Source organism: Haematobia irritans, chromosome 2 (genome assembly GCF_050003625.1).
Source record: "Haematobia irritans isolate KBUSLIRL chromosome 2, ASM5000362v1, whole genome shotgun sequence".
NCBI classification, from domain to species: Eukaryota; Metazoa; Arthropoda; class Insecta; order Diptera; family Muscidae; genus Haematobia; species Haematobia irritans.
The window spans coordinates 234,437,139-234,461,035 of NC_134398.1; the positions used below are offsets into that span (position 1 = coordinate 234,437,139).

General features: G+C 36.0%; 1 protein-coding gene across 2 annotated transcripts in view; it reads right to left on the bottom strand.

The window, feature by feature from the left end:
- Tmtc2 (Transmembrane O-mannosyltransferase targeting cadherins 2) overlaps positions 1 to 23,897 on the bottom strand; it is a 136,017-nt gene that overhangs the window by 15,942 nt on the left and 96,178 nt on the right. For both annotated transcript variants that reach the window (XR_012719832.1, XM_075297964.1), the window contains exons 4-6: positions 18,889 to 18,975; positions 3,449 to 5,388; positions 3,253 to 3,367 (exon numbers count right to left, since the gene is read on the bottom strand). Coding sequence is in view for 1 of the 2 variants with exons in the window: in XM_075297964.1 (XP_075154079.1) it covers positions 3,253 to 3,367; positions 3,449 to 5,388; positions 18,889 to 18,974 (2,141 nt within the window). In the remaining variant the exon portion in view is untranslated. The remainder of the gene's footprint in view (positions 1 to 3,252; positions 3,368 to 3,448; positions 5,389 to 18,888; positions 18,976 to 23,897) is intronic.

Genomic DNA, 23,897 nt, shown 5'->3' on the forward strand with positions numbered 1-23,897 from the left:
ATTTACTTTCTGTTAACTGGCAGTTAGAGCCTAACGGAGCTACATGAAAATGGCCGTTAAACTTCTAAGCCATATTTTTATAAAGTTCCGTTAAAAGAAGCAAATTTCAGTTAAAATTAACCCACGACAATAATATCATCAATTTTCTCTTTGTTAACTGAGAGTTAAGGCCTAACGGAGTTTCACGAAAATGACAGTAAATTATTTAAATTTCATGAAATGCTATTGTCTTGCCTATAAAATAGCTAATTTTAAAAATGTTACCGAGTTATATTAATTCCAAACTACTAAAAAATATTTATGCCTTATGAAGATTCGTCTTTTTACCTTTATACCAAATTGCGTAACTAAATTTCCAATATCATGAACTGATTTTTGCTTCATTTTACACTTTCTTGGTGTCTTCTCTGGAAATAAAATGAAGCCCACTTACAGATAATTTCCTGGACCTTATGCCTAAAGATGGCCTTACACTGGTTTTCAACAATACTATTGTGATGCAAAAACCTATAGTTATTAGCCCATAATTCTGATCCTCTTAGGCGAATAGCTTCAGAAAAATAACGTATAAGGCTCTAATAAGATTTAGATTCTTATTTTTTTGTTGTGTGTTTATTGAATATGCGCAAGATAACTGAGATAATCGGTATTTAGATAGATGGGATTTATATGGAGAAAAAAAATATGCCCTTTCACCAGGACAGTAGCACACACCTCTCACCATAATTGAATAGATTAGGAAGATGATGAGCTAGTCCATCATCCGTATACTCCCGATTTAAACCCTACATATTTTTTTCGATACATACGATTGCGTATGTATTTTCATTTTCTTAAATGCAGAAATACTAGACCTTTAAAATCGCGTTATGCTAAGATGTAAGTTTTATGAAAACGTGTGTGTATACTTTCCTCTTTCAGAAACCAGGCCTTTTAAATTTTGTTTCATCTCAATTTTATTTTTGTCTTCTTGTGATATGAAACTCAATATTTTCTACGGTTATCTCGTTTTACAACGTTTATAGGTGTTTGCTGAGTTTGAAGTGCATACGTTTAATTTCAGACATGTCATGCATTTTCCCAGACTATCTGCCTAAACCCAACTAGGCTAATTGAATTGCAAACCATTGTAGTTTTCGGGCTTAATTGACATGGCCACAAAATGCCTTACAAAACGAAACAGAGTTCAACAATCATCGCCTACCGTTGCGTTTGAAGCATCAACTATCTGAAAAGGCATCACATGCACAGAGGTATAAGGATGAACGAACGAAAAAAGCACGAAATCTTAAGGATAGGCGAAAAAAGTGGGAAAAGTGTTTCGGTTTGTATTCCTCAAAGCATTTATGGGAGATGAATTGCTCACAGCCACAGACAGCAAAAGCAAGGTGACTGCTGAGGATGACGGCATGGAAAAAAAAATCCATGAATAGTAAAGGCCTCATACGTGCTTGCATATTCATGTGGAGGGAACTTCAGTACTAAGTGCAAATCCAGAATTGCCATTTCCACCTCCATCATCGTCATCATCACATCGAAAGTACCAGTTCGACTCTTCTTCATGCTATCACTCACTAGCACAGTTGCAGTTGATGTCTATCATTTTTTCCCCCGACTAACTGCATAAGTGAGTAGATGGGTTGCCCTTTTCCCTTACACGGACTCTGCGCTAATACAGAAAATCCCTTTTGTCACCATTTTAGTTTTTCCTGGGCTCTATTTATTCTTTTTTCTTTCTCCTCTTGTTTCCTTTCGTTCTTTGACTGACTTCTCGTTCATTTTGCCAATGTTGTATTTTTTGCTTTTGTTTTTGGATTGCTGTTCTGTTTTCGTTTTTAAATGCTGAAATTTGTAAGCAATATAAATGCTCGTAAAATGGCACAAAATGATGAATGATATTTTGTATAGCATAGTTCAGAAGAATTCGTTCGTATCCTTCCACACGTATATGTAGTGAGGTTGCAAGTTAACCCACAACTTGGTTGTCTTAGAGAGGTGAGTACAAATTCTGCTAGAATATATAGGCTAATCGCTAATTCCCCTGTCCGAGTTGGTTCAAATTTATAAAAAATAATCAACTGCTTCTCTAGTTTTCGATTCATTATAGAAGGAATTTGAGTAATTTGTTTTGTTATGTTTTTTTTTTCAATCATAACAAGGTTTTCGAAGTAGATGTTTGTGTCACTTGATTACTTTAAAGTTGTTTTGTATGCTACCACATCCCACATCAAATATGACGATTGACTTTGAAAAAGAAATAAAGACTGACAATTATGACAAAGGCAGAAATTTGAAATTTTTAGAAATTAATTGTCAATGCAAAAAATATAAGGTAGAGATAAATCTCTAATCTCTTCAATACGATAGTAAATGCCAGTAAAGATAAATATGACCGCGATCTGGTAAGGTTGCGATATCAACTTGAATTTAATCCACTTTCCACTTGTATAAATATCACTGCTACCGGATTATTTATTTATAAATGATAATATTTAGAGTGAAGGACATTTTGTTATTGAAAAACAATGGATAAAAAAGCTACACGAGTTAATAAAATGTCGAGTTGACGAAACCTAAATTGAAAAACACGCAATTTACACAACATTAAGGACAAATGTCTTTAAATTTATAGTCTAGATTTAAAGCTAAAACCAATACCAAAATCCTTACGAGATGATCTTTAATCTTTAAATTCAAGTAAACTTGTTTTTGAGTGGAGGCGTATGGAAATGAGCATAGTGAATGTCCAAAAGATATTTTTACAAACGAAAACGTTACAAAAAAAAATAAATAAATAAATAAATAAATTTTTGAGTGAAAAATGCAAGTACTCTAAGGATATCAGCTCAATATCATTCACGTATGTTTGGGTATAAGATATATGGGTGAAGCACGATCTCACTTAGAGATAATGTTTCTCCATATCTGGGCCCCCATAAATTATTCCTTGGGGAGACGAGTTTGTCCAATATAGAGGTGATCACCGAAACTAAGGTTATTTAACTCAAAATGCCAGTCCACTGGATCACAATTGGCATCGCGTGCCCTGCAAACTAACTAATAATTGTATTTATTTCTAGTATTAAGATCTACGTGTTAGGCCATACTTTTAAATGTATTTATCACTTAAGGTACAGGAAGCTAGAAATGATTTCAAATTGTGTTCGTTTTTTACGGTGTAATTAGATTCAGTAGAATTTTTTATTCTGCAAAAGAATTTCACATATATGCATACATTTAGCGGATACTTACAGATTAAAATGTACATCTGCCATATTTGGCCTATATTTGATGGCTTCTAATAGAGCTTCCTCTGCTTCTTTGTAGCGAGCCAGAGAACTAAGGACACTTCCTAAATTGCCAAGAGCTGTAAAAACAGATTAATTTTTAGTTTTCATTTTATTTCACAATTTTCTGTTTCTATTTTGTTTTGTAATGTCATCCTTACCTTTAGGTGGATTTATTTGCACAGCACTTCGATATAGACTCTCCTCATCTCTCCAATCCAAATTTCTGCGCATTGTTCTGGCACTCAAGACCAAAATCAAAATACCCAGACTTGTTAGGATTATCTGACGATTTGTCTTACTCCTCACTCCTCGGTTCCGTTCAAAGAGTTTTGATACTCCAAACCCCACCAGCAGGCAGAAGCCCACACTGGGCAAGTAGAGTAGACGTTCGGCTACTACAAAGCCCACATAGAAGAAAAGATTTGTGGCAGGCAGGAAGGGTAAGGTGAGAAATGTCAAGGCCATCAAAAGAATGCTGGCATTTGCACACTTGGGACTCATGTGAGCCAGCAAGAATTCCTCCTCATGTTGCAGTCCTGGCCACGATGTAAGGCATACTGTGTTTCGATGCACCAACGATGAGGACGCAGTCGACTTCGATGATTGGGAGCTGCAGGTGGAGGAAGCACTACTGTCGGAGCTCTTATTACTGGCCGTTGTTGAGTTGCTGCAACTACTGCTGCTGCGGGAACTTCGCGTTGATACCACACATGATATGGCCTTGTGCAGGGCAAAACTAAAAAGCTGTGGCGTCCCAAAAGAGCCACTGGAAGACATTAACTGATGACAGCAGCATTCACTGCGGTACATGTTCGACGTGTTGAGTGTCAGAACATTGTTGTTATTGTTCAGAACCCGACACGAGGTGCACTGGTGTAGGGAGCTCAATTCCTGTTTGCAATCACCACACACATGTTGTGGCGGTCCTACGCCGAATAGTTTATGTTTGAGATATGAGGTGGGGGTGCCGATGGTTGGAGGTGCTGAATACGGCGATCTCATCATGAAATAGCTTTCCGTTGGCCGTGTCGGAGCCACCACGGCTGCATTTGTATTTGCGGTTTGACACTGTATTTGCTTGCCATATTTTCGCTTGGTTCGTGACTTGCGTTGTGTCTGTGGCTGCAGGTGGTATGTGGCCCCATTATATGCTGAGGATGAGTTCTGTGCTGTTGAGTGTTTCTGACTGGTGCTGCCCAGGCGTTTATGGCAATTGAGTAGAGTACAACAACTGCGCCAGCCGGTGAAAGCCAATGCACCATAAAAGCCCGCACTCAAAAAATTGCGGCCATCCCAAAGGCTGGTGATGCGTGGTATGGCATTCATACCCCAATCAAAACTAAGCACTTGTGGATTTAGCAACAGTTTGAAATTGAATACGGGCAGATACAGGAAGGTCAGGAAGCGTGTCCACATTGAGTTTGTTTTTGCAATGGGATTGTCGGCTGTGGAGAACAAAGTCTGGGGTTTGGGTATCAACATTAGGCGGCAGTAAACACAGCCAACTAAAATGGAGCCCAGCACACAGAGACTACGCAGACGATGTTTGTCCTTTAGGCCACCCAGACCACGCATCACATCAAACACGCCGCACACTAACAATGCGCTAATTGCTGTCTCCTTGAAGAGCAGTGCGGCAACAGATGTCAGAATGGTTAAGGCGAGAGCCAGCCACTGCATCGGATCCCCCCGTTCCCGCCACGCGATGTGGCGCATATATGTCAGGAATGCCACCAAATAGCAAACACAAGCGGCTAGATCGGCTCGTCCAACAATGCCGGCTACAGCTTCTGTGTGTATGGGGTGTGCAGCAAAGAGAGCACCCGTTGCCACAACACCCCATACGGAGGATAGGAAGTGTCGCGCAACTTTCACCACCAATCCGGTGGCTAAGCAATGTAGGAGATTATTCACCAGATGGAAGCCCCATGGATTGTAGCCACTCAGTAGAAAATTCAGACGAAATGTTAGAACACAAAGCGGTCGATAGGAACCGTGCGACCCACTGTCTGTTAGCGGTGTGCCCCAATAGTCATGGAGAAAGGCACTCTGCCATGGTGTTGTGCCCGAGACATCCGTGTTAGCTAGAATTGCACGCCTGTAAAATAACGAAGAGAAGACCAATTAGTTAGTGCTAGGCAAACAGACAAGAGTTTTTTTCGATAGAGTTCCACCTAAACCTGTTGATGATCTAAGCATGCAGTGTAAATATTCCACCCTTCCAGAAGTGAGACGAGATACTGTCCAACTATGACACTTAGACAAAGCATGACAACTTTCAGGTTTAATTAAAATGTTTTGACGCCAGTTTAGTTTCATGATGCTATCCGTGCGCTAAAGGCGCCAAAGGGACAGGAAAGTGTGGGTGGTTTACTCACCCCTCCTCCGTTCTCTTTTCCGAAATTCCCATGTCCTTTTGTAATTTTGAGACTACGATATTGTAATAACAGACCGTACACTCGTCCTTCCGAACATAGACAAAAATTTACACCCTCCATGTCCGCTGGGTATGTCATCGTGTTGCCGATGATGTTCTCAAGAGACCAATTTAATTTCCTTTTGACGACATTTGTTAACTAGAAGCGTTTGCTGGCAGCTTATTAATTGCCAAATGAAACTCTAAACTTCCGTGGCACCTGACAGCCATTCATATACACGGATATATTTATGTGTATCTATATCGGACAAGAGCGGCAAAAAACAAGGCAATGGGCTAATGGGCCTTTAAAACAAAATTGTCGATAAAAGGAATTGAGTTTTTGTTTTTTTTTTTTTTTAATTTGCCATCGACAATACGATAAATTAGTCTGTATTTGTCTACATCTCTTCTTCCATTGCACATAGATTCATTCCTCATCTCATTCTTTTGCAATTATGATCGACTCGAAGTCTACTATTTCTATGATATTTTGGAAAGGCAGTTCATATATTAACCGCACAATTATGAAGTAAATAGCTAATCAACTAAGTCGATATTGCTCTTTTTTGAGGGCATAGTATTTATCCGATTTACATGTAGTTGAGATATGTCTGTGCCATTTGATATACAGAAATAGGGCCTTATTACGTTGATGTATTAGTCAACCTAAGGGTCCCGTTTTATTGAAGATACATCTTAGGTTAGGTAAGCTTAGATATATAAAAATATATTTCGATTTGTTGTTGCAGTAATGTAGTAACACACCAAAATCGAAAAATAATATTAAGGGATTATAGCTATATGGAAAGATGATGCACAGTGGTGGTGAAAAATTGGTTCAATTTGGAAGAAATGATTCTCGTATGTAATTTTCATAGGAAATTAACATATAAGACCCAAATTGAATCATCTAACCCAGAGAGAACTTATAAGAGACTATGGAAATGTATATTAGTGGACACTGAAACACATGTATAGTCAGGCTCGGAAGATGGGTATCTGGCAATTTTCAATAGCTTAATAATACCAATGCCTTAGTCTTCATGTCCAAGTAGCTCGCATTAAGATTGTAATAATATGTAAAGTAATTGATTTGGACGAAAATCCATCCTGCGTTGATATCAGCATAACATAAAAAAGGCAATTTCTTCGATATTAAAGAATTTTAAAGACAGTTGATCGTAGTGCAACAAATTTGTCTTCCATATAAAGAAACCTATTATTAGGTTAAAGTGGCAGCCCGATTAAATTTCAGGCTCACTTAGACTATTCAGTCCATTGTTAAGTCGACATAGTTACTTATAAAAACCCTGTATTATATAAAACGTTTTTAGATATTTTAGATGTAGGTGTACTTTCTTTCTTCAAAGAAGGCCCTCTATTGGTTGGCCTGATTATACAATAATAAAGATATAAACAAACCCACACATTGATACCCCAAAAATGCCGAAAGAAGACAGACATAAATTTAACGTCTTCCACTTCCTTCTGTTTCCGTTAAGATGAATACCTAAACAGATAGAAGACCAACCGAGGATGCTCTGTGCGACTGTGTGCTGCGGAATGGGAATACTGATTCACCATTCCAAACTACATTAGGAAAGTCATTGGGAAAACTTGGACAACTTCTCCAACGAACGTTTGCCAGAGGGCTACAAATCTTATGTGAGTTTCTCCGCTGCTAGATACCGCCACTGCTGCTGCAACAGTTTACTTAGTTGATTAATTGTCGATTTGCTCTAAAGTTACTTTTGCCGCATGTACAAGCACTTCTGGTATCTGTATCCCCCCCCCCCCTTAGGGCTGGCCCCCAGTCACGAGGAAATCTTTTGAGAGAAACAATAATGAAGGGGAATGGGTCCGGCATTGCGTAATTCAACTTGCTATACTCGTATGGTTCGGCTTTAGCAAAGCACCTGGCGCCAATACAACACTCGCACTGTTATCACCACCACTACCGCGTATCGGGTTTCCTTTTCCTGTGTCATAAAGCTCACGTTACTAATTAAACGGTCAATGTTGTGCAGTGAGATGGCTGGCGCACAGAAGCCACCTTGAGTGGAGGTAACGTTACCACTTGGTGCCCACGCTCTTTCACACAATTTCAACGTAGGATATCAGAGATTTTGCTTTGTCCTTTTTGCTATTGTTGTTGTTGGCAACAGGAAATTTTGTAGTAGTTTATTTTAAATGGACAACTTTATGCCTTATTAATTTTGAAATATTGAATAATGGTATGTCATAATGTGAAATTTATGGCAAAACGACCAGATCCATTGGGACAATGGCACACCTAACTACTTTCGTCTCTCCCCAACCGATTAATGGGGGAAGTGCTGTGACACGTATATCCTAGCAGAGGTTACCAAAGTTGGTTGTGGTTTGCAAAGTTAAATTCAATAAAGTTTCCATTTAATGAGACTCTAGAACGAGCGACGTCTCTTTCCTTCTCCATTGACGAAATACATAAATGCCACTTTGACTTTTCACCTGCGTAAGGTTTTACAACCTCGAGCTTTGTTCGATTTGTTTAATAATAAAAGTTGGCAACAGCCATCCTAAATTCTAATATGTAAGAGATGCTGGCGTTAGACGGACAGAGAAGTTTATGGTTGTTAATGGACGTCTACTTAATTGGACAAAGGCTTTTTCAGACCTCAATGCGAAAAGGTGGTTTTGAAGTTAGTGGTTTCTTTAAATTGTTAAAGCAAAACCAAAAAGTGGAAGACAAGTAGCGAACTTGAGTTTGCTTGGATTCATTGATGCCACGAATGAATAAACTAAATGTTTAATAATATTTTTAACGCATCATAAAAGTTTGTCATGGAAAATATTCCAATAGCTTAATTCTACAGTATGGACTGAATAGCCTAGGTGAGCCCGAAAATAAATTGAGCTGCCACTTTAACTTTTAACATTTTTATTCTAGTACCGACTGTTTTTTTGCTATTTAATGATTGAAATAATCATGAAAATAACATTTTACTTGTGCCACCAAAAAAGGTGACATTATGCTGTTGCAAAATGTTTGAAGTTATATTATTTCCTCTATGTTACAATTTTTACGTAAATGTTCATATCATCGTTTAAAAATTGGGTAAAAGGTGTTTTTTAGAATAGCTTTGGCAACCCCATTAATAAACAGAGAGACTGTCTGGCGAGTTTCTTTCTCTTTCTTACTTCTTTGTTAGTGCGTCATTAACTGATGCCGTGATTTGTCCGTAATGGGTGATGAACTATCCTACATTTTAATGCAATTTTTAGGAAAATCTCATTATGAAGTGTATGATGAATTTATAAACTCTCTATAGCTCCCATTCATTGAGGTACAAAATAAATCAACTGTGAAAGCTAATACAAATCAGTGGGAGCAATATTCCTATTATCCTTAAATGGCTTTTCTACTTCCACCTCACCAATAGACGAGCCGTGTTGAAATTTTCCCCATCGCAGACTTATCTTTTTCTCATTATTTTATGAACATTGTTTGGCATTGTGCTAGTTGAATCCATACATTAAGAAAAGTCATTTTCTACTGTCATTCTTGGCTCTGGTTACTCCACAGCCCGAGTCCTTGGGTTTGGAGGGAAGGCAAACATTCTAGTTCTAGGTGGTTCGTGCCATTTGTGATGGTATTGTTAGTGGGTAGAGTATTTGTGTGTAAGTTCTCCTTTATTGTTGGTTATGCGACTTAAACGTGTCTCTTTAACCCTCTTCTAGACGTCTTCAGACCAAAATCTCATCAGCTTGTGGGGCATATTTTCGTTTTCCAACCCAATCACCAACATCGTCATTATCATCATCTCTCTTTTCATTATTTCCTGATGCGATGTCATCATCGTAAACACAATTACGCAAATGATCATCGTCAGTGTTAGTGTGTGCGTATGTGTGTGTTGTGATGCGACTTTGACTCACTTGTAATGCTACTGATGGTGATGATGCTGTGGTCTACATGGTGTTTTGTATTATTGTTCCTGAAACTCTTTAAACGAACTTTTATAGTCTTCCTTTAAACACGGTGCTTCCGTTCTCCCATCATGCTTCCTTATGTATGAGCAAAAGTGTACGTGCGCTAGGGTGAGTGTGTGTGAGTATGTTTGACAGTGTTATCATTAACACCAATACCATCACTATCACCGCTGTTACCATTACAAGAAGCAACACTGGGTTCACCCATTTCATTTGTTCGTTTACTTATTCATCTTTACCTTCACTTATAGATTCGGCGTCAATGTGTACGTTCAAGTGCCCATGCGGTGTGAGGTAAATAAGCGTTACAATAGAAGGCCCTATTGTTCTATCAAGGGCTATTTGGTAAATCTTACTGCAATCATTACCTTTGGGCGATTAATAGAGGAGTTTCGCAGTAAAAATTAAATTTTTTAGTACATTCTTTTTAGGACATGTTAGAACATATATTGTTTGGGACATTATTATATTTTCTTAAATATAATGTCTCCATATGCAAACATATATTAACTTAGAAATTTCGTATAAACATTAGAAACGTCAGAGAGACGAAAAACATGTAAGGACAAAGATAGTTACAACAAAATGTTACATTTTAGCAATTTTTTTAGTTTAACGGGCGTGGTTTCTTCTACCTTTAAATGTCATATTTAAAGTCAACGTCGTATGTCGCACAAAGCCACGTTAGGATCTTCTAAATTATAGAAAATTTTAGTAGCATGTCCTATTGTTTCGGATTATGAACCGTATTTGCTACGTTTTAGGGACTGAAATTGCAGATACGCAACACAGTACATTGTTTTATAAACCACGTTTCTGCCGTCACCAATGGAACAGTCGAAATTCGGTCCACACTCGGACAAAATACCCAAACAAAAATCTAAGAGCGTAAACGTTTCAATACAAGTAGTGAGTAGTATTGAGTCGCACGTCATTCATGCATTGATACGAGTATAAGGGAAATTTACTCATTGATACGATTATAAGTGAAATTTGGTCACGTGCCTCGTAATAACTTACTACACTAATAGAAAAATTACGTTCCATAGTCGTGAACAGACGGTGACAAAATGAAACGGGTCGTGGTGAAATTCTGAGTCGATCTGAGCATGTCCATCCGTCCGTCCGTCTGTTGAAATCACGCTAACTTCCGAACGAAACAAGCTATCGACTTGAAACTTGGCACAAGTAGTTGTTATTGATGTAGGTCGGATGGTATTGCAAATGGGCCATATCGGTCCACTTTTACGTATAGCCCCCATATAAACGGACCCCCAAATTTGGCTTGCAGACACTCTAAGAGAAGCAAATGGTACATGGTGTTAGTATACGGTCTTTAACAACCATGCAAAAATTGGTCCACATCGGTCCATAATTATATATAGCCCCCATATAAACCGATCCCCAGATTTGGCTTGCGGAGCCTCTAAGAGAAGAAAATTTCATCCAGTCCGGCTGAAATTTGGTACATGGAGTTGGAATATGGGCTCTACTATACAAATATGCAAAAATTGGTCCACATCGGTCAATAATTATATATAGCCCCCATATAAACCGATCCCCCGATTTGGCTTGCGGAGCCTCTAAGAGAAGCAAATTTCATCCGATCCGGCTGAAATTTGGTACATGGTGATAGTATATGGTATACGTGGTGTTAATATATGGCCTCAAACATCCATGCAAAAATTGGTCGAAATCGGTCCATATAAACCGATCCCCAGACTTGGCCTCCGGTGCCTTTTGGAGAAGCAAAAATCATACGATTCGGTTGAAATTTGGTACGTGATGTTAGTATATGATATTTAACAACCATGCCAAAAGTGGTCCATATCAGTCCATAATCATATATAACCCTCATATAAACCGATCCCGAGATTTGATTTTGGAGCCTCTTGCAGGAGCAAATTTCATCCAAGTTAGTTGAAATTTGGTACATTGTGCTAGTATATGGCCGTTAACAACCATGCCTAACTAGGTCCATATCGGTCTATAGTTATATATGGCCCTCAGATAAATCGATCCCAAATCACACAAAAATAGGTCCATATCAAGTTCATATTTGTATGTAGCCCCCATATAAGCGACCCCCATATTTCAATTCTGGCTCCCTACGTACCGTGCAAAAGTCCATATCGATTCGTAATTATTTGTAGACTCACCTACACATACCTTTTTTGTCTAATATATACCACGTATGGACTAACTCACAATTTAGAAAACGATTTAAGACCACAACCCAAGTAATTTGATTGTGGATGGCAGTGTTTAGAAGAAGTTTCTACGCAATCCATGGTGGAGGGTACATAAGATTCGGCCTGGAAGAACTTACGGCCATATATACTTGTTTTAATTTTGTTTATAAAGGCATCTTTCTGCCTAACATTGAAATTTAAAATAGATTAGGGGTGCACTCATTGATATGAGAGAAGTTCACTTTACTTTCATGTTTGGAATGTTTGTGAGATATATGTATGTGAGTGTTTTTCTAAAGTTCTTTGCCTCCCAACAATAATATTCAGTATATCTTTCCATTGTCTTTGGTAGTAAAACCCAATATCCTTGTGTCTTTTGAAGGAATATACGAATTGCATTTAATCCTACAATGTTCGTAAGTATTTTACCATTTTTGGATTCTTAGCATGCCTTCATTAGGGCCCAAGTAAGACGAAGTTGACCACTTAATTCCTCATAGTCGTGTCCATAGTCATGTGTTTGTGAGTGATTTTGTACTTTTGGTGGAAGCACAGCAATGCGAAGAAAACTGCCGCAATCAGAGGAGATTGTATTTTTGTCCGTCTATCTGCGTATTTCGCATGTAAGGAGATGAAGTGCGTCATTATCATCAACACAGCCATCATTATTCTCATCATTGTCGTTGCTATCGGCATGCCACAAAAGAGCAGAGGAAACGTGCGCGGCAACAACAAGTGTTGTTTCTGCCCGTTCTAGTCCTTGCTGCTGCCGGTGTTGATTGTCCTACATTTTGTTGTCTTGTGTTGTGTAAGTACAAGTGGCCCTGCGTGTGTAGGTCTCGTGTAGTTAAAGTTACTCATATGTCGGTATTGAATGTGAGCTTGTTCATCATTATTATCTTTCCGTCTCGTGGTGGCAATGAGAATAATACAAATACAAAGGTACATGCTGCATGCGAAAGGTGGTAAGCATAGCAGCAATAACAACAAACAGCTACCAAGGTGTTTATGTACGACGCTGGCAGTCCCATTGAGCCCTCCCTCCCCCTCCACCCGTCCCACATATACATCCTTCCTTATGCCACACATATCACATTGTCTGTGCGGTTGACTGCGTGTTGGCATGATGTGCTCTCGTGAGGAGTCTGGTCTAACATCACGTTGTGTGACAATTTAGCTTGACTTTAGCAATGATGGCACTGCCGCCGCAGCACAACCGCCTTGTCTTAGTCATTTGGGGATCGTTGGTAGCCCTCTCGCACAAGTATCGCACATTTACAGTGGCTTTACTAAATGCTCGTACTTACGCACCCACACCCCATGCCAGCACACATGGCGGCGGAAATAAAAACAAGCAGGGACAATGGCAAAATGGGCGGGCGACCTCATAACCATTACTTCCGCCGTCACTTTGGGCTTGGGGGAATATTCGAATTTGCCTGTGATACATATTTGCATGAGAAATTTAGCGCTGTTATGAAATCAATACACGTACACCACCTCCATGTGGAGGGCATAAGGCGTGCGAGCCATACACCAAACACTAGAAGCCGGAGACCCCAGAGGCCATTGTGGATGGATGGTTTTCGGAACAGACAATGAATGACGAAACGAGTGTAAATATTCATGCACATTGGTATATCCACCCACGTACTTGCTCCACCATCACCATCATTCATTCATTCAGTTATTCATTCGTCCACAAACACACACACATGCAAACTCATATACACTAACAGCAACAAGAAATGTGTTGAACATGAATTAAATACTCTGTAAGCGACTGGCAGCTTACCTCCCATCTGCCTTTCTTACTGTCTGTCTGTTCATCTGTGCGTCTGTCTGTCTGTCTGTCTGTTGTGAAGTCTATTTTGTTTTGTTGATTTCAATTTTGTCTGCATTTAAAGGCACAAATTCCAAAACGTTCATCTCTTCTCCACCAATCCTGATGATGTCCTGTTCTGGAGCTTTTCATTCACGCACACACGCACACACTGTGTGCAAGTACTTCGACATGACTGACATGAAACAAATAATGAGTATGCATGGACTACGTGAAGGCCTGTTCCACAGTTTCTCACCCCTCCTTTCGAATTTAGGCCTAAAATGAAAATGAAAATGTACCACATTTTGTGTGCTTTTTTGAGGCTCCACTCGCCACTCAAAAAGAAAATGAAGTGTGGCAAGTGGAAATATAAGTAACTAAAAATAATGTTAAGCCACCATCCAAATGAATGGAGTGGTATTGAATGCTGGCAGCAGCAACGAAGTTGCTGTAAAGAAGCAGACCACAAAAAAGATGAAACCATTACGTTAAACACTTTCGGTTTTACTTAAATGCCTCTTTGTATCTCCATAAAGTGTTTTGCCATTTTTGGTCTATGCAATAAATGGGAAATTTGTGTTAATATCACACCAAAAGCTTTTTCGTGGTTCTCAAAAAAAAAATGGTTTTTCCAGAGGGCCTTTAAGTGTGGAAATATTTGATGGTTTTTTTTGTTCGTTTAGAGTTTTCTTTTATCAAGTGAATACGGAGGAAGAAAATTAACCATTTTTTAAACGAAGAACTCATGTTGAAGCTATTTAAACAGTTTTTTGTTCACTTACATGTATCAATTACATTTTATGATGGAAAGTTTTATTATTAATACGAATTTTCATTTTATGACTTAAGAACTTTACTGCCAATTAAATTTATCAGTTGAAGTTGAATGGTTAAATGAATTCACACATAAACTTAGAAGACAAATTTTAAACAATTTCTAATGTGGCCTTTTATTGTGGGCTTGTAGTATAGATTAATGGCCCAAATAAAACTGTGGTAAAATTTTATGGCCCATAGCTATTGGGCATGGAAAATCAATTTACAAAATATTTTTGTGGTAAGCCTTTTGAAATGTAACATCTCAATATTTTCAAACGTATGTAAGACTATCCACTAAGACTAAGGCTTAAGCGGTAAAAGGTATTGCGGAAGAAATTACATTTTGCAATGCTTTAATATTGCAACATTTATGTAACGTGGTGTGGGGGTTTAAATGCGTGAAAATTTGTTTACTGATTGAAAACAAAATGTATATATGGAACCATATATGTAAATAATGTGATTTGGTTATATACAAAATAGTTCTTTATTAGAATGTATTCACAGAGAAACTAAAAATAATAAAAAAAAAATATACTAAAAATTATACTATTGAAATATTCAACTTCCACATATATGGAACCGAAATGTAGATACTCCAATTCTTATGAGATCGTTATTCAATGGTCCAGGTGATTCTTTTTTTTTTTTTTTTGGAACATAACAATCGCTATTGAATTTGACACAAAAAATTTCTGATCAAGTTCAAACATATATCTTCCGTTCAATTGTATTTTACCCAAATCTGGTGGTAGGTTATTCTTCCCGGTACACAATATATGCAAGTCTCCCATATATTTATATGAATATCCAGGAAATATTACCTTCCTTTAACAAACGATTTTATTCGATATTGATACAAGCTTATGGTAACGTCTTGCATTGGCATCATTTTAAAGGATATTCAACACATATGGGGTCGGTTCCAAAGAGTTTGAATTTACTCTAATGGTTTTGGTATTAGTTCCGAGCCAAATGAGCGGTGAATTGAAGTAAGGCCATGTTTAAAATACAATCCTCTTTCACATTTCAGTTTTGTGTACTGGATTCTAGGACACAAATTTTAATTTAATCGTTTTTTTAAGCATTTTTCTTCATATGCTACCAAACTCTTTTAAAAGCTTTTTAGCGACAACGTTAACTTCCAAGTGTACATTCGACATCAAGTAGGAATTATAATGATGTTTCAAGTAAAAATCGTATTTAAAATAAAGTGTTGGAAGCCATCTCCTCTTTAGTCAAGACACAATATCTTTTCAGTGTAGGCGGGCTATACGAGTCTATAAATTGACCAATACAGCTCACACTCAGTAAATCTATTTACGGTTCGATTTGAAATTTAATCCGAAATATAAAATTGTGGCGTCTGTATGCTGAATAAGTCAAAATCCTGCACTGAAAAAAAATATTGACCTAATATGGAAGATTACGAAATTTAAATTTAAGGACTCAAAATTTACGCCATGCTAAGGAAAAAATTCTTTAAAACTATGACATTTTAATTAAAAGAAAGTTTATAATCCTTGCTTCAAAAATCTTTTTCATTAAATTTAGGACACAAATCTTGAAATTTTGCGTCTCTCTGCTGAAGTTGTAGATCTGTGAAGTAAGGCAAATTTTCCTAAAAATAAAGAAAAACATTTTTAATTCAAAGAAATCGTCTTTAACTCAACTGACATATTGAATTTTTAAATTTAAGATAAAAACGCTTCAAATATAGGCTAAGACTTATTTTAAGGAATTGCATCTTTGGTTTAAAGTTTTTTTTTAGCATTAAGAAAACTGTTTTTACTTTGAAGTACCTGGCATAATTTGGATTTTGAAATTGGAATTTGTTTGTACATAAACACCTTTATTAATATATCGCAAAAAGAAAATAAAAACTCGATGAATGAGATCTGTGTACAATTTTAATTTTTTGATCCTAGATTTAAGGCCAGGGAGGTCCGTAAAAAAATGTCTTTATTGTAAAGAAGGCTCGGAATCAATACCAAAAAGGTCAAAATCTTTAGATCCAAGTAAACTTTTTTTTGAGTGTGTATATAAATCTCTCTTTGACCCATAAAAATATAAACATATATTGCACATATCATATAATAATAAATTTAAATTTATTCATGAAAATCTGATCAAAATTTCGTGTAAAAACGTTCAAGTTGTAAAATATGATTTCTTTGAGACAAAAAATTATATTTCACAATACCATGATTTCAAAAACGTCATGATTTAATGTACTTCATTTTAGACTGGTACAAATAAAACACAGTATTGTCTTACTTGTAGAATTGATGCAAAGTTTGCACAAAAAAACTTTGTATTTTAAAAAAAAAAAACACCTTGCAGCTTCAAAAGAAGAACAAACCATGTTTAAAAGGATTTTCCTACACTTAAAACATATTTCAAGAACATAATGTTTATTTTGGATAAAATGATACAAGTTTGTCGCAACCTTGTTATTTTCTCGGAAATTACACTAAAAAATGAACTCTCTATTTCACTAAAGTCAATGTAACTTTATTTTAGTTCATGGAATTATTATATTTGGAGAAATTTTCCTTTACTCTAATAATTTTTTGCGTACAATAGGTAAATGAACTAAAAAACGAGAAAAAAAAATAAAGCATAAAGTTTTACTAAATTCGTACTTCTCACAAAATTACTACAAATGCGCCCATCTTGAACTTAGTATGGCACTAAAGACATTCTTGCAATTTTGAATTCTAAGTTTTTCCTTCAAGCTTTAAACTTTAACTAGTGAACCGAAATATTTATGTCTAATAAATTTTCTTGAATGTGTCGAAAAATATTTATTTATTTTTGTGATATCGGCGTGATGTCAGCGTTTGTAATACTGTTTGGTTAAAATTTTTCCAAAAATAATCTAAATTTTCTAAAATTAACCAAAACTTTTCCTCCTGGTGGGTTCAATGTTTTTTCAGTGTATATATATCTGATTATGTGTACTTTGCAAATTTTCCAGTAAAAACTAAACTTTCCTCTCTAAATAATTTCCATTTCTGTTTTATGATAAAAGCCTTGAAATTTCAAGTACTCTACCAAAATGTCCTCGTAGTAAATTGAACCAATGAGTTCCGCCATTAGTATTGCGAACGATTCGCATTGACGTCTTTTAATCATGAATTAGTCGGTTTTGGTTGTACATTAGCTTCAATGAAGTTGAATACTAAAATGATATTTGCATTTGGAATAATAACATTGGTCCAATGGCCAATAATCTTTATTATGACTCGAGCGGAGTATTTCCATTGTCATAATCTTTGCTGCATTGTATTCGAAATGTTTTTTTTGGGAAATAATAATTTTCATTTGAACTTGGAAAAGTTTTCCCATAAACATCGTTTCAATTGAACATCAAAGTAAATGAGCTACGGAAATTGTTGTTGGTTGGTTGGTCGGTTACCCCTCCTAGCAGTGCCATGAATATTTGGAGTCAAATTTAATGTCGTTTTTAAATCATTTTGCTACTATGACCATTCAACACATAACCGTCTACCCGTCGGTCCTTTGTTCCAATACAAGCTGCCATGTTGTAGTTGCTGCCGTTGGTTTGCTGTTTTACCTCAATAAAATCGAGATAAGTTGAATTTCATTTGTACAAGTACAAGTTGTTGCAAACAAATTTACTATAAATGTCCACTCCCACCTCATGGTGGCAATGCTTCAATTGGTTGAGAGAATATATTAGGGGTATTCATATTTAAGACTAATGCAATGTCAATGAACTTTAGAAGTTGTCGGAAAAATTTAGGAGCTTTTAGTTAGTAATATTGTATGAATCTTTAAGCTGATATCTCTTACAAACATCTCCAAGTTTCTTGGCATCTTAAAAAAGTTTTCGTTTTTTCTAGTGAGTAACCCTATTGCTCGGTCTACCACACCAACTGAACGTTTGCAAAAAGTTTCATTTTTCCCATTTGGGTTTACGAGTACATTGTTATTTGCAAGCCATGTTTATGTTCATACCCAAATTTACTGCAGTTTTGCGATACAACAGCAACATTGTTGTCCTCCTACGTGGGATATCAGACCCAGCACCGAGACACAATGGTTGTTTGGTGGGTGTGTGAATTTGGCCAACATGTTCTGAAGCTTTACTTTTGCCTAGATTTATGTTTGTTTGTGTTTGCGTATTTTGTCGAAACAATAATGAACATTGTTGGTCATTCCACACCCTCCCCCGTAGACCAGCATAAATCATTTTCTAAAACTGTCATAGCGTTACTCCTAAGATTCCGTCTGGCCGTCGAAGGTGGAGTTTAATTTTGTTGGGGATTAGGTTGGGTGGAGATATCGGATCCATCTAATTTTGCCTGGGCATAATCGTGGTTTATGGGATTCTGTTCAACTTACCTGTCGTCGTATACAAATCCAGAATTTAATGTGTTCAGGTATAAAACGAATGCCAGAGCACAACAGCCCAAACTAGTGTAGTCCATTCTGGAATTGGAAAAGAACGAAAGAAATTGGGCTATTAGATGTGTGATTTTTATGTTTAAGGTATCTTCTTTTAATTGCAAGGATTCAAGCTTTATTAAAAGCACCTTTGAATTGAAACTAAAATTACATACTGAAAATCTAAAAATTCCCAAGCATTTAATCGTCTTAAATTCTCTCATAAATAATATTCTGTAGTTCTAAGGCGTATCCAACCATCTATCCAGAATATTTCATCAGTACAAATCTCGCCAGTGTTGCCAAGTGGGGTTTACGTAAACTAACGTGTCTAATTTCTCCAATAAGATGAAATTAGCAATAAATTGTCATAAATAATCATAATGGCAAATCATTGTTACAATTTGAAGGATTAATGCTTAACAATTTAATATTTTCCTTATTTTAAGTTTAAACAGCTGTATGTACATGTTCTCGACAATTGGTCGCTGTGATTTCTTTCAGTCCATCAGGCCTTGTTTAACCAGTACTAAAAGAAAACAATTCTTTACTATATATGCATTCTTATTGAACATAAATATAAAATATATTCCAAAGAAAATATTGCAATTATTTTGCTTTTTACTTCAATATTCCTTTCTTTAAAACACTTGTTCTTCATGTTTCGTTAGAACCAAACCATACCATAAAAGATCTTTGTCCTTGAAAATAAATATCCTGCTTCAATTCCGAGCTCTATTACATTGTCGATGATTCTTCTTTGCTGTCAATTAAAAGCGCTGACACTTTACTAATTATAACAATTAACTTATTTTAAAATCTTGTTAAATATTTATGGAAAATTGTAAATTAAACCCTGCTGTCAGAGAAGACAAAGATCCTATGTCATTCTGACTCTGCTATGCGCCTGTGAGCTGGATATTTCTGACGAGCTATCACTGCGAAAACAGCTTCATCATTTAGAAAGAACCGCCCATCGAGCATACTTAGTCAACATTCTCAGTGGTATGATATTAATTTATCCATGTTCGTAGAAATGAAAAATTTCCAAGTGAAAAGCTCAGTGCTGGGGTTTCCTCTAAAAACCAATATTCTTGTTGAATGAACTGTATGGACATCGATAAAAATTCCATCGTCTTGGCATCCTGTGTTTGCATAACATTTTCAAAGTAATTGTGTGTATGTTTTTTGTCTGCGATTTTCCAATATTGCCTTTCTTGTGTAGAGTAGAGAGTGGGAAGAGCAACTACAAGGAGTATATTGTAGCTGGCGTTGCCCTGTAACTTTATGCTTTGTAGGGCTTTCAAGAGCTGTTGCCTTCATACAAAATAAGTTGGCCAGGAAATATTTAATATATTTGCTTATTCCTCAAACTGATAGAACACACAGTATGCCGAAAGTGTACTGCGATTCTGTCAAGGATTATTTGGGAGGGAGCTCTGTCCGGAAGGGGTTAAAAGAAATGATTGCATATTTGCGAAATTCTTGATGTTAAAATAAACACAAATTCCTCGATAAGAAATAACATCGGATAACTTTGATTGTTGTAAACTTCACAACGTTTACATAAGAATTTTCTGATATTACTTTGAAAAGGCAAAACATCTGAACTATGGTATAAAGAGGACAATACTTTTATATGTTTCGATCATAGTTTTAGATATAGGACAGATTAAACATTTTTTATGAATGTACGTTTTCGTAGATAAGATTATTTGAAACGGAAAATGCTTTGTGACTTGCAGTTTTATAAATCTCAACATTTTAACATTGAGATTTTAACGTTTAACTTCTAATGAAAAATTTTACTTAGAAAAAATTTAGTATTTGTTTATATTTTTCTGTTGCCTATGATTTGTTAAAAAAAATATTCATTGTATAAAATGAGTATAAGAAATATGTTAGTGTCTTTAAAAAAATAAAAATAAAATCCAACTGGAGAGAAGACAGTCTTTCGGATTTCATTGAAAAAAGTAGCATTTAAAAATGTTTACTTTAATTATTTTTCCGTATTTAAGAATTTTCCTAAGAAATCTTAATGTAAAAGGCTAGCTCATCGTCCAATAAAGAGCAAACTTAAGTTGCCCTATATGTCAATAGCTATCCAGCTAAAAGTTTTTGTTTCCTACTAAATTGATCACTTGAAATTATGTTTGCTCAATTATGCATGCTTTATATTATTAGGCAAGCGTCAAGCATAAACAATGGTCTCCACAAAAATTGTCTTAGTTACGAAAGCGCAATTATTTCTCTGCACCTGTGCCTTGTATGTGTGTGGTGAGATATTTTCATATCTATTGAGAAACCATACAGTGTGATTTTGATAATGCCTACTATGGGTATGCTGGCATGCCTGGAGCTTATCTTTTCCAGTTATCTTTGGTCTGTAAAATATTCCTCCGTATGTGGTGTTGGACATTTGAGTGACATTCTGGTTACAGTGCTGTCTGACTTGGGTTTGACCGGTTTAGCAGGCATTGTCTGTTACTCATTAAGTTCATCATTATCAACAACAACAGGAGCAACAACAACAACTAATACTACCATGCACAAGTTTTGTGGCAACATCAATCTACAAATACCTCCTGCGGGTTTTGCATTAAATGTAAATGGAATTTGTTAAACTGGGTGAATAATTGAGTGGGTGATTTGGGTGATACTCTTAGAGTAAGTTCCACGCTGCATACTCTATTTATTTTGAGGTTTATTCGGTTGTTCTCACACAGAGAGAGAGAGAGAGAGAGAGAGAGAGAGATAACTGCTCCTTAAGGTTATTGATACCAAAGATTATAGATTTGAGGAAGATGGGAGATTGGTTTGCGTCATACCAAATGTTGCATTTACCAGATTAGTTTAATACATGTTTGTAATCTTTTAGTTGTTTTTAGTTTTTATTTTTTAAACGAAAAATTTAATTTTCTTAAAGAAACAATGTTAAATTTTAGACAACAACAGAAAAAATTACATTTTCCCCTTTATGGAAATTTATTTCGTGCTCTTAATTTCTTTTTATTTGCATTTTAATGCTATGTCTATATTTGTCGTATACGCGTTCGGTTCGAGTATTAAACTAATGTGGTAAATGGTTTGATGTGCTCAGTAGCCAATCTCCCATCTTCCTCTTTTATAATCTTTGATTGATACTTCGGTATGGAAAATTGTTTGCAATCAAACAAAAGAGTGTCCATAAGGTCTACATATTAATTTGTATTGCCGTCAATTTAATGCATTCTTTAATGAAATTTAATTCTTATGTATATATGAATGGATTTCAGACTTTCTATTTTAATTTTGTATTCGAAAATTTAAAAAATTTAAATGGTTTAATTACTTGTGTAATCAAAAACCTAAATAGAGAAAATGCCATTGTGTAGCAACTGATATGAGAAAGCAAGATCAAAATGTAAAAAGGATACGTTTTAAAGATTGCAATATCCCACTGTCGTGATCCTTTTACCTTAATCAAAAATTTTGAGTTTGGGGGATTTGTGGGGAATAGCACTCGCACAAAATTGGTTAGCTGATACGGTCAAAGGAAATATACCAAATATAAAGTGAAAAAAAAAACTAATGAGACGCGGAGCGGACAACACTATATTTACTGAATTGGTGGGTCTGACTTCAGTGATGTTTACTTTTCGCCATGAATTCTTTTCATAAATAGGGCTATTTGGCCATAAATATAAAAATACATTGGAGACATCTTCTCGACACTTTGAAATGCATTTTCATTTTTTTTTTAAACATAAAACAGTAATAACAGGTTAATAAATAATTCATTATATTCAAAAAAGGTACGATTCTCGTATCCATTGTGCACAACACACTACCTTCCAGCGCATCTGAGGATGCTGTCTGAGGACATTAAGCCAAGCGGTGAAGTCGCATAGAACAACTTAGAAATGTCATCACCATTACTAAGAGAAGATAACCCAACGCCGAAATTTTTTTGAACCTACGACCTTTGGTATACAATTCTTGCCTATGGAGTCAAATAAAAAAATCACAAACAATGAAACCAGGCATTCTAATAAATTATTGTTTTTTCCTTTAACAGATCTATATATGCGGAAAAATGTAAAATATGTATATTGAATCGAAATGATTCATTAAAATTTTCATTTTCTTATTAAAATAAATAAAATCATGACTTGTATGAATTAAGTAATTTTAAGTTGCATTTTTTTTAAGATTTTACATTGAATTGCGTTCATTTGTATACCTATTTGTATTCTTATTTTCATATGGAGTAAAATTTAATTTTGAAATACAACATTTGCGATAAATTGAATGAAAACATTTTTATTACATTTTCCATAGAGAATGCAATTGGTGTATAGTAAAAGTATAATTCTAACTATAAAATACATATCTTAAAAGTGCACATATTTTTACAACTTTTTACCAGCAGACAAAAGACTAAACGAAATGTCGCTTTGGCCCAAGAGAGTGGAATAACAATGGCTACAACTGGCATGAACTACGTTGTATCAGATACACTGGGGTAAATTTAAATATATCTGACGTAGGTGATAGCATTTTCTTGAATTGTAATTATTCTCAGTGAATTAAAGGGTGATACGGTCAAAATTTGGTCAATGTAAACTTGACGTATTTCTTTCAATTTTGCATTTAAAAAACCTGAACATCCCTCATTTTGAAGGTGTGTGTGTGTGTAGAATGTTGCTCCTATTTTGATTTTGGAATTCACTCTTCAGTTGTCAAAATGCCGTCCAAGCAAGAAGAGCAGCGTATCAAAATTTTGCTCGCGCATCGCGAAAATCCGAGCTACTCGTACGCAAAGCTGGCAAAATCGCTAAAAGTTGCCAAATCAACCGTTACAAATGTAATTAAAGTGTTTGGGGAACGTTTGTCGATAGCCAGGAAGTCTGGATCGGGGGAAATCGAAAACCGGAAGCCGCTGAGACGAGAAAGAGAGTTGCCGGTAGTTTCAAGCGAAACCCTAA